We start from the raw sequence: 12,426 nt of genomic DNA, 5'->3' as shown, positions 1-12,426 counted from the left end.
CCATTCTTCTGGTACCAAATTCTGTCTTAGTTATCTACTACTGTTGTTGTTAAGTGCCGTCGAGTTGGTTCCCAACTACAATGACCCTGCATAGGATTTCTGAGGAGTGGTTGGTGAGTTTGAACAGCTGACTTTGCAGCTAGCAGTCCAGTGCTTATCCTACAGCACCACACCAGGACTCCAGGCAGAGGAATGGGGCAGGTGAGCTCACTTCTCCATCCACTTCCTGGAGGAATTCCAGGGAATTAGCTAATCAGGAAGCAGTCTGGTGAGGAGGAGGACTGTCCTTAGAATGGCCTTGGTGGGCACATAAGTCCTCAGCAGGGCAGGAAGGCCCTGGGGCACCAGGAAATTCAGGCCTTGCTCTGGAAAAGGACAGTCTGCAAATCTTGCCTCATCTCTAACTCAAGGGCCTCTGAAACCCATGGGGACCATGTCTTCATCATCACCAAAGTTAGAGGGGGCCAATGAGGCAGAGGGAACCCAAGTGGTCAGCACCTAGTGACATGAGCACCATTTTCCAAGCTGCATTCCTGAGCCCCTCTGACTGCCTCAGGCAGCACCTCAAAAACTGCCTGAGTGTGGTCCTTGCAGGCACCACCGGGCCTCAGTCTTTCCACATGGAAGTCTCCACACACTCTTTGTTTGGCTTTGGTTGTTCCCAGCACAAGGCTGAGATTGAGTAAGGTATCCACCCATGGGACACCCTCTTTTGCAGGGCTCTGTTGATGAGTTTATAGGTGGGTCACAGTGGGTGTGAGAAGTGTAAGCATGCCCGAGACCCTCCACTCTACCTGTCTCCTCCCAGAACCCAGTTCTGACCCAGGCAACCTGGTTATGTGCCACTTCTGGGTGGAGGTAGGCAGCAGTCTGGCTCTCTGAAAAGGCCTATCTACAGCTGGCTATGCTGGCACGTGGTTCAGCGCACCCTCACATCCACCTCCTGGCCCACCCCGAGAGATGGCCATTCTTATTATGAGTCCCATGGTCAGGCAGGATGCTTAGACTCAGAGAAGGGGAGTGATCTGCCATCCATCCACCCTGCCTCCCATGCTCCCTGGACTGTGGAGACAGATAGGATTGGGCACCACTCTGGCTGCCAGGGAGCTCAAGAGTCACAACTCCTGGCCTTTGGGATAGCTCCACCCCTGGACAGGTGGATTCACATCAGAGAATCATGACTCTTGGAATCGAAACAACAGGTCAGTCACAGCTCCCTGGTCTCCATCACACCCCTCCCAGACTGAAAGTCACCTGGGTGCCAGGCACCCACTAAGCTCCTCTCTCTATCATCCCCACAGCCCTTCGGGAAAGCACTCAGCAGGGTGGAGACTTGGAGAGGTTGTGCAAGTTGCCCACAGTCTTGCAGCCAAAAGTCAGGGAGCCTTAGCCCAGCTCCTTTTCCCCACACTCCTACGCCACTTCCTTTACCACAATGTCACTGGCCCACCTAGAATCCAAACAAAGTTGACATGGCAGCAGCAGCTTTGGTTCCCACTGGAACTCTTGGTGTGTGGGCTTTCAGTGTCTGCCAGGAGAGCAAGGGCCAAGCCCAGGTTCAAGGTGGCAGCTCTTTGCTCTGAAGGTAGGGTACAACAATGTACAGCCCTGATCTCTGGTGACCAAAAACAGGGTTTCTCCTCTCCTGCCCAGCACATGGTCCTTCCACCAAGACTCATGTAAGGCTTTCAGAGAACCATCACTCCTGGTGACCCTTTGGATTGGTGCATTCTGGGAGTCCTGGTGTGGCACTATGGGTTAATGTGTTGGACTGCAAAGTTGGTTTGAACTGCAAGGTCAGTGATTCAAGTTCACCAGCTGCTCCTCAGAAACCCTATACAGGGTCGCTATGGATCAGAACCGACTTGAAAGCACTAAAAAACAATAACATAAGCCAGCAGTGTGAGTTGCATTGTCCCTAGCTTGTGGATGAGGAAATTGAGGCCCCAGGGAAGAGTGATTCGACCAAGTCCCACAGCTAAACACTCACACCCTGGCCCTCATCTTCCTTCAGGTCCCTTAAATTCTTCCCCATTGCCCACCACACAGCAGATGACCCTTGGCTACTAATCATAGCGACCCTGCCCAGGATTTCTGAGGCTGTAAATCTTTACAGGAGCAGAAAGCTCATCTTTCTCCCATGAAACAGCTGGTAGTTTTGAACTGCTGACCTTGAGAGTAGCAGCCTGACTGGTAACCACTACACTACCAGAGCAAGAGGTTGGCAGTTTAAATTCACTCAGCAGTGCCATTGAAGAAAGGCCTGGCAATCTATTTCCATAAGATCATGTCCATTGAAACTCCTATGGAGTGTTCCTACTACAGCCACTTTTGTCTCAGTATATTAGGATTTGAGAGGCAAATAAGTTTTGTAGGGTTATCTCTGTCGAGGTCCTATGTCGGGGTCCCGCCTCAACAAGGAAGTGTGGGTGTCATGAAGAAGGGAGACCTGGCAGCAAACGTGATAGAGAAAGAGAGAGACGAAATATATGCAAAAAAGACAGACACACAGATATGATGCAAGCTAGCAGGTAGACAGATCTGCAAACATTTTGCCTAGCATTGCACAGCATTGCATGCAGAACTCACTCTACCTGAGCCTTTTATTCTCTTTTTTAGGGAGGGATTTGTTACAAAGGAAGGATGTAATTCACAAAGGGAGGATGTGATTAAGACAGGATACGGAACTGAAATGGGATTAATCATTCAAAACTGGACATAATGATTCACAGGAACAACTTTTAAGATATTTTCATAGTTTTTCTTAACAATCTAACATTTTTATTTTTACAGAAAAAAGGTTCAATCAAGCTGTTATATGTTAACTTTTCGGCTTAAATGATCTAGAGTAGCGACGTGCGGTTTCTTAAGGATAATTAACATAAAGCAAGGTTCCTGAAAGGAGCCAAGCTGTCTCTGTACACTTTGCAAACTTTTGTTTGTGAGCAAGATCTCAGGCACTGGACTTCATTTATCTACACCTAAAATGCTACATTGTTCTTAATTATCACATTCCTATATACTTTCAGGAGGAAGGAGAGCATCTGGGTTAAACTGATCATATTCAGAGGTGGTTTAATGGGGCTGCCACTGATCACTCCAGGGTCTGAGTATGCTGTCCCCAGCACATCTCATCCTTGCAGGAAATCTAGATCTGAGTTACCCAGCCTCTGTTTGGATTCTTTGAAATGACAGGAAGCTCACTACCTTACAGATCCAGAAGCTCTTTCTAAAGCGATGTTTATATATCCGTGTGGGAACCACACCTCTGCCTCCTGAAATTTCTGCCCTAGCAGTGACACAAAACCCCCTCTGCCCTTGGTAGCTCCAGTCCAGGGATGGACCTCAGAGCTCCCAGGGGTCCACTTACCAGCTTCAGAGCAGAGCTGTGCCTCCATCAGCCTGAGGTCCTCTGGTCAGGAGGGAATCTCTTGGAGGGTGCTGAGGGATAGGTTTCCACAGGTTCTACAAGTCCTCTTGTTGTGGGTTGGGATCATGTTACAGAGTTGATGATTAATTAGAAGTTGTTGTCACGGGTTGCAGTAGTCAGGAAATTTCCTGGTGAATTCTCCTGGCTCCAGTCAGACCTGCCTCAGCTGACTTGTCTGAGGAAGGTAGAGAGTCATCCTGAACAGGATGTAGGGTGGACTTCTCATCTACTCCAGATCTGTCACTTTCAACCTGACTGGGCATCATAATTACCTAATGCCATTTCATATGCACCCATGCCTAGGCTCTGCCCCCACCCCCAGAGACTCCAATTCCATTAACCAGGGTGGGACCCGGGCATCAGTATTTTTTTAAACAAATTACCCCGGATGATTCTAATGTGCAGCTAGGAAGGAGATTTATTGCTGCTGGTCCTGGCAGATAGAATCATCCAGTAAATCAATGTTACTGAAATGGGTTGAATTCACTGCATCCCAGGGCCGTGGAGGTTGTGCCTGCTCTGGATAACCCACAGAGTCTGAAGAGAGAATTGTCCCCTTTGGAATTGTTTCTCAGTCTTGCTAATGCTGGAATTCAACTTTGCCGCTGTGGTGTGATTCCCAGCGGATTGTGACTCATTGTGACCCTACGGAATGGAGCAGAACTGCCCCCTAGGCTTCCGTAGGCTATAATATTTACAGTAGCTCATCAACAGATCTTTCCTCCTGCAGAGCGGCTGGTGGGTTTGAACCTTTGGATTAGTAGCTGAGTGCTTTGTGCCACCAGGGCTCCTTCTACTTTCCAGAGTCCTCTATGAAATGCATATGTCCCTGCTGAAGATTCTACCAAAGACCTGACTCCCAATGTGCTTGTTGTGTCAAAGAAGTCAGATCTTCTGCCTCCTCCATTTCCATTAAGGAAACGGATTGATCAAGGGAAAGTGGCTTGCTCTGATCTGGTGCTTCTCAAATTGCAAAGTGCAGATGAGTCACCTGGGCAGCTTGTTAAAATGCAGATTGATTCAGAAACAATCATGTTACCTGCTATGCCCGCCTCAGGATTCTGCGGGGCTCCTGGCAACCCCTCCCATCCTGGGTGGTGCCAAAACCTCCCTCATTCTTCCTCCTCCCCTACCCTGGCTACACTTGTAGTGCTGGCTTCCTTGGGAGGTTGCCAGAGGGTTGGAGCCAAGAGCACCTTGTTGATAAACCGCAAGCCTATAAAGTGATGGAATCTTATCAGCGAAACCAGGTCTGGAGCCTCTGACTGTCTGGAAAATTACTGAGCAAGCTGTGGGTGGCAGATTGGCCCATGCAAGCTGGCATGATGTGGACCCATCAGAGCAGAGATTCTGTGAGAGTGAGCATTCTGAGGAACTGGAATCCTGTCTCAAGTCTGACATCTAGGAGAAGGGACCCCAAAAAGGCCCCATCACACATTCCCACATATATTTATTTAACAAACACTAATCTACGTGACGGAGTCCTGGTGTGGCACTGTAGGATAAGCACTAGACTGCAACGTCAGTTCAGACAGCAAGATCCGTGGTTCAAATTCACCAGACTCTTCTCAGAAACTCTATACAAGGTCATGATGAGTCAGAACTGACTCGATGGCACTTAACAACAACAACAGAATCTACTTGACAGCAAATAATCACAACAAGGGGTGCCAACATGGCAACTGTTCTAAGTCCATTTTCTTCTTAACTCACTCACTAATCCTCATGGTAACTTCTTGAAAAGGTTCTATTGATTGTAATCATTCCCATTTTACAGATGGAGAAAGCAAGGCACAAAGAGAATAAGCAACTTGTTCACAATCACAAGGCAGTAAATGACCGAAACAGAATTTGGACCCGGGTGTGGTTCAAGAACCCAGGCCTGTACAGGGTTTCCAAGGAGCGTACTGGACTACGCTGTCATACAGTGCAGAACTTTTCGATTTTTGTTGACTGTTTGCCTGAATTCGAGGTGCAGGTGGCCCACGATGGAGACAGCACCCTCCAGAGCCAGCAGCACAAGGCTGCTGCCTGGCAAGTCATTGTAAAGGTTTGTTCCAAGAAGGGAGTAACTGGCCCATTGAAAGGATGCCAACCTATGAACAGCGATTGGGACGGCCCCTGCTGGTTGTATTGGGTACTACAGGATGGGCTGAGGCCCAAGGAACCCTGGGGAAAGGGAGGCAGGCCCAGGGAGGTCCACACCCCAGGAAGGAAGGTCAGAAAGGGGGAATTGAGGCTTCTGAGGCCTCTCCACCTCCTGTCCCCACCCTGCAGTCCACTATAAGGTCTGTGTGTTGCCATGTTGGCACCCCTTGTTGGCCATCAACCCTGTTTGCCCTGTGCTTCCCCACAGGCCATCTCATAAGATGCCTCAAGAATCTGAAAGGGAGCAGGGCAATGGTTTCTACCTCCACCTTAAAGACAAGGAAGCCAAGGGCTTTCCCAGGAACCGGGTGGGAACCCAGCCCAATCTGGACACAGTTAGGCAGCCCAGCCCTTTGCCATCAAGGCCCTGGGACCCTTCAGCAAACACTGGTAGCATCATGGTTACAAATTGGGCTGCAAACCGCAAAGTCAGCAGTTCGAAACTACCAGCTGCTCCGTGGAAGCCTTCTGCTCTCGTAAAGATTTACAGCCTCAGAAACCCTGTGTAGGGTCGCTATGAGTCGGAACCCACTCCAGGACACATAACCAACCAACCAACCAACCAACCAACAACAATAAAAACAAAAGCAATCAAGCAATTCCATCCCTAGGTAAATACTCAACATAAACAAGTATGTGTGCACACAAAACCCAGTACACAAATATTCAGAGCAGATTATTTATAACTGCCCCAAACCAGAAACAACCCAAATGTCCATTGAGTTGGATGCTGCCATGCACTGCTCAAATCCCCCCTCAGAAATGAAGGACTTATTCTCCCAACAGCTAGAGTGCTGCCCTCAACTGTCAGCTGCCTTCGGGACCACCTCACCCAAACCCTACTGGGACAGCCTGCATCGGATGACCAGTTCGGTGGGAGGATGACATAAAGGAGCCATTTGTTGTAACCACATCTCAGTTCAGCTCTTCCTCCCTCCAAACCTGGGTCCTTCCCTTCCTCCAGGTGTTGGTCCAAGAATGCGCCTTAATAAACACCATGTACAAGGGGAACCCAGCCTCCTACACTATCAACAGACAATGGAAAATAAATGATCACATATTCATACCATGGGATGTTCATGACTATACAAATGAGCAAATTACTGTTACTCACACCAATGTGGATGAACCTCACAGATGGAATGCCGAATTTGGAGAAACAAGGTACCAAAGAGCTTCCCCCTGCATGCTTCCCTTTACATGAAGTTTAAAAACAGGCAAAACTCTGGCAGTTCATGACTGAGGAGGGCACAAAGGGACCCTTAGATGCTGGAAATATCCTACATCTTGATCTGGGCAGTGGCCAGGCAGTTGTGTATATATACATGCAAAACTCCAGCCTGCAGGACTCTCAAGATATTGTGTAAGTTATAACTTAGCAAAGAGTTAAGGAAAAAAGTAAAGGTGTGTGGTGCTGTGGGCTAATGCACTTGCCTGCAGAGTTGGCTTGATCTGAAAGGTCAGCAGTTCAAGCATACCAGCTGCTCCTTGGAAACCCTATACAGGGTCAGTATAGGTCAGAACTGACTCAACAGCACTTAACAACAACATATATTGCTTGGGGATCTTGGTGGCTCTGTAGGATAAACACTGGACTGCAAACCCACAAGGTCGTTGGTTTGAACCCACCAACTGCTCCACAGGCTTTCTGCTCCCATAAAAAGATTTACAGCCTTGGAAACCAATATAGGGTTGCTAAGAGTCATAACCAACTCAACAGTACTTAACAATAGCAATAACATATATTGGTTTAGGAGCCCTGGTGGTACCATGGCTAAAGCTGCTAACCAAAAGATAGGCAGCTGTTCTCAGGGTTTAAAAAGATGAGACTTTACTCCTGTAAAGATTTACAGTCTCAGAAACTCTGTATAGGATTGCTATGAGTCAGAATTGACCTAATGGGAGTGGGATTGGTTTTCTTAACATATGCCTAGGATCCTGGTGGTGCGGTGGTTAAAGCACACTGCTGCTAACCAAAAAGTCAGCTGATCAAACACACCAAATGCTTGCTAGGAGAAAAGTGTGGCAGTCTGCTTCTGTTAAGATTTACAGCCTTGGGAACGCTATGGGGAAGTTCTATACCACTATCCTATAGGATCGCTATGAGTTGGGATCTATTTGATGGCAAAGGGTTTGGCTTTTCTAGTATATATTGACTAAATTCCCTTCCAGCCCTAAAACTGATTCTCAACGATGGACCGATGCCTGCTGGAGCATCCACACGCCCTCAGGCTTTTGAAATCAGAGAGCTTGGCTAGCACTGCCACCTGGTGGAAAAACGTGGAACTGACTCTCTGCCATCCAGTGCTGAGCCTGGTCCGGGGCAATTGCTCTCAGCCACCCCACTGAAGCCCACTAACAACTCTGGATCTATCCGATCCCTGTGGGTCAAAAGCTAGACAACCAACCTGAACCTTAAGGTTAGAGAGTAGGGAAGAGACAGAGACTTGAGTCTGTTAGTAAAGTAGCTTGTTTTGGTTATTTCTAATGGATAATTCCTGACTCATAGTGACTCATAGTGGTCCCAACTTATAGCGTTTTCTAGGAGAAGCTGGTGGGTTTGAACTGCTGACCCTGTGGCTTGCAATCAATGCTTATCTGACAGTGCCACACCAGGAGCTAGTAGTTAAGCCTGTCCCCAATGCCCTGGGCCCTCCTGGCTCCTGCGCCTGCCCCCCACCCCCAACAACACTAGAGTGCCTGCCAAGAACCGGAAACAGGAAGGCTCAGTGGGGTAAGTGTGGAGCCTCACACGGGAGGAGGAGGGACAAAGGGGCGTTGCTGAGGGATAAAACAGTAAGGAAAAACCACGGAGGGGAGAGGGGGCCCCACAGGCATGCTGGTGCATGCATGCTCCTGCCTGCCTCTTGAAGGTCCCACAAGGTTCTCACAACTTATACCTGCATCCCACCTGTAACTCCATCAGGAAGGCTGGACTCTGCATCACATAGGGGTGAAGACACTTTCTCTCTCACCCAAGAGTCCAGTCTCAAGCTCACAGGCACTTCTGGGGACTGAGGACATAGCCAGCCTCAGGAAGGCAAGAATAGGGGGACAGGGGACTGTGTAAAGAAGAAATTACAAGTGATTCAATGGACACCCAAGACATGGAACACATCATACAGGTCCTCACACCTCCTCACCACCGTGTGGCAGAATGACCTGAGACAAAATGACATAGACGCTGTCCTCACAACTAAAGAGCAAGCATGCCCCGGCCCTCATACCTTCCTTCCCTGGCCACAAGGCCTCTACGATGGACAGTTGCCCTCTGTGAGCTTGGGAACACCACCCACAGCATGCCCCAGCTCTGACAATTCTCTGTAACTGACCATCCAAAGAGTCAGAATGCGGAATCTACCTACAAGCCATGTTTCTTCCACAGTCCAGATAGACCTGCCCGAATCATGGGACTGAGCCAGGCCCTAGTGTCATGGCCAGAGAAGGGGTTACAAAAGTCCTGCAGGGGGCTGGGTAAGGACACCTTTCTCCGGATCCTCCCCGCTTTCCCCAGCCTGGCACATCAATGTGTAGTCAGCTATTTGTTTGTCCTTGTGCTTCATTGGCCCCCAGATTCCTGGAGCAGAGGCTTCTACTTCCCTCACCTTTGTCTGTACAGCTGCCAGCAATCCAGCAGGCACAGAGTTGCTGCCCAGTGACCGTTTAGTGAGAAAACAAACTACACCAGCTTTTGATGGGACACCAAGGCCCATTGTATTAGTATTAGTATTAGTAATGTTTTAAATTTCAACAGAAGTGTTTTGCGTGTGCCAAGCACTGTCCTAATTGCTGAGTAGCCAGAATTGAAGAAAACCCAATCCTTGTTCCAGTAGGCCATGGTACTTAGGTAGGTGCTACAAGAAGGTCAATAGTAGCAACCATAAGGCTAAATAGGAAACTTAGGGGGAACTCAGTCTATATTAATGATGAAGGAGTAACTGGGAAAAGGAGGGTGAAATGATGGTAAACGTTAGAGAGTAATCAATGTAACTAAATTGCACATATAGTTATTACTGAATTGGTCTATGTTCTGCTGTGTAAATTCTCAACAAAAATAAAACAAATTATACATACATATATATGACCAGACTATGGGTGGAGTGGAAGGTTATTGTGCCCAGAGAAAGGCTGAAGGTTTTGTGGAGAAACAAAGATTAAAACAAAGTCCTGCAAAATAATTAAGACTCCAACATCCAAAAAAGAAGGAAAGACAATCCAGGAAGGAGAAATTGAGACAAATCCCCTTGTAAATAGGAACCAGGTAGGGATGCCTTTCATCACCATTCCTATTCAATATTGTACTAGAATTCTTAGCCAGAGCTATAAGACAAGAAGGGGAAATACAGGCATCCAAATTGGCAAAGAATTAGTAAAACTCTATTTGTAGATGATATGGTCCTATACTTAGAAAATCCTAAAGATTCAGCAGGAAAATTATTGGAACTCATTGAAAAATTTAGCAAAGTGGCAGGGTACAAGATCAACATCCAAAAATTCATTGGATTCCTTTATAAAGAGAGCTCCAAAAAGGAAATCAGGAAAACAATACCATCTGCAATAGCCACCAAAAAGATGAAATACTTAGGAATAAATCTAACCAGAGAAACAGAGACCTATGTAAATAAAAAAAAGCAATCACTAATACAATAGAGGCGGGGCTTGATGGAGGCTAGGGTGAAGGTGTAGTGAAGGTCGCCATCAGCAATAACTCAGAATTCCAGGCAAAAAAGAGGCAAGACAGAGTTCCAAAACTCGGACCCACAGAGATAGGAATAGTTTAAATGTTTGAAGGCTTATAGCCTGTGGAATTTGGAGCTGAGGTGGGAAATTGCATACTTTTGAATTTGCCAGCCAGGCTCAGAGGCCTGAACCCACATGCTGGGTGAGACCAAGTGGCAGGACGAAATAGGGGCTGCAGAGACGCCACGGAAACATGCCGCGGGAACCTTGGGGGGGGAAACAGTGCACAGTATACTTTGCCGATTTTGTGTGGTTCCAGTTTTATTTTTTTCTTTTGTGTCGGGTGATAGGTGTGCTCAGTTTGCCCACCTCCATTCGGGTGAATGGAGGTAGGGGCTTAGACGAGTGGCCACGACCCACCCTCACCACTGGTGGTTTCCTCTGCCAGGAACTCACAACTCAGCCCAAGCTGAGACGCGGATTTGGTCTGCCTTTTTTCACTGGTTTAAGAGATGTCCTGGCGTAGTGCTGTGGGTTAAGGCGCCACTGCAAAGCCTTCTGAACTGCAAGGTCGGTGGTTCAAGCTCACCAGCCACTTCTTGGAAACCCTATACGGGAGACGCAGATGTGCATCCTATTTGGTCTGCCTTTTTTCACTGGTTTGAGAGGGGTCCTGGCGTAGCACACTGGGTTAAGGCTCCACACTGCAAATTCTTTTGAACTGCAAGTCGGGGGTTCAAGCTAACCAGCCACTCCTTGGAAACCCTATATGGGAGACACAGATGTGCATCCTATTTGGTCTGCCTTTTTTCACTGGTTTGAGAGGGGTCCTGGTGTAGTACTGTGGGTTAAGGTGCCACACTGCAAATTCTTTTGAACTGCAAGGTCAGTGGTTCAAGCTCACCAGCCGCTCCTCGGAGACCCTATACAGGGTCACTACGGGTCAGCATTGACTCGACAGCACCTAACAACAAGGAGAGGAGGGCAGAAGTGACTGAAAGAGAGTTAGGACAGTAAAGACATACTTATATTGAGCTACAGATTTTTATTTATTTTTTCTTTCTTCTTCCTCTTTTTCCTCTCCGCCCCACTCTCCCTTTTTTGTGATTGGAGACTGCTGTATTTAGTCTTGTTTTTGCTGATGCTGCATTATTTTCTTCTGGGCTCTCTCTCTCTCTCTCTCTCTCTCTCTCTCTCTCTCTCTCTCTTTCCTCTTTTTCTTCTCCCTTCCCCCCTTCCTTTTTTGTGATTAGAGACTGCTGTATTCAGTCTTGTTTTTGCTGGTGCTGCATTATTTTCTTCTGGTTTTTCTTTTCTTTTCTTTTTTCCTCTTTCTACCATTTTTGTTTTTGCTTCTGATTATAATTTTGATTTTTACCCAACTGCTATTGTTTGGCTGTTACATTACATAGCCTCCCTTCTGCTTTTGGAGGACTCTCTGTCTCCCTGTATTACACAAGAAGAGTCAGCAACCACTTCCAAAAAGCCAAGCTGCAATCACACCTTATAAAATACCAAAACCGAGGCAAGAACCAATACCATCTGCCATATACCAGGAAAAAAGGCAACACCTGTGAAAGTTACTCTGAGTTAAGCAATAAGAAGAGTGAAAACGGAAGACCACACCCTGACCACATCTTCCTGGAAGAAATCAGAAAGCATAAAAAAGTAACAAAATACATACTCATTAAGAATTAGGGCCACAGATAAACATTAAACGTGTCCAAGAAGCAAAAGCAGATGACCATATCAGCACATGTCCAGAATAAAGATAAACTATCTGAGACAAATGACCTAGAAGTAGACCTGGACTCCATTCTGGAAGGAGAGCAGGCCCTGGAAATACCTGAGAAGGAAATCAGAAAAATGATAATAAAATGTTTCAAAATACTTTACAATGGAGTTGAGAAAAATAAGGAAGAAGTCAGGAAAGTGCTATAAGAGCAATCAAACAAGATATATACAGCATTGGAAACAATTCAAAACTTACAGAAAGAGGTCCAAACAATCAATTTAAAAAAAAAATGGCAGAAATAGAAAGTTCTCTGAAAGAGCAGAGAAGTAGAATAGATGAGATGGAAGGAAGAATTAGTGAACTGGAAGACAAGTCTCTCAATACCACTAAGATAGAAGAACAAACACAAAAAGGATAAAAAATTCAGAGGAAG

At 46.9% G+C, this 12,426-nt stretch overlaps 1 protein-coding gene across 1 annotated transcript in view; it reads right to left on the bottom strand.

Annotated features, from left to right (window-relative positions):
• Positions 1–3,398, bottom strand: part of NEURL3 (neuralized E3 ubiquitin protein ligase 3) — a 10,204-nt gene extending 6,806 nt beyond the window's left edge. The window contains exon 1 of the mRNA XM_006876626.1: positions 3,371–3,398. Within this exon, the coding sequence (XP_006876688.1) occupies positions 3,371–3,398 (28 nt within the window). The remainder of the gene's footprint in view (positions 1–3,370) is intronic.
• Positions 3,399–12,426: the final 9,028 nt, after the last annotated feature.

This window comes from Chrysochloris asiatica, unplaced genomic scaffold, assembly GCF_000296735.1.
Source record: "Chrysochloris asiatica unplaced genomic scaffold, ChrAsi1.0 scaffold00395, whole genome shotgun sequence".
Lineage (NCBI taxonomy): Eukaryota > Metazoa > Chordata > Mammalia > Afrosoricida > Chrysochloridae > Chrysochloris > Chrysochloris asiatica.
This window is presented reverse-complemented; position numbering and strand designations above follow the sequence as displayed.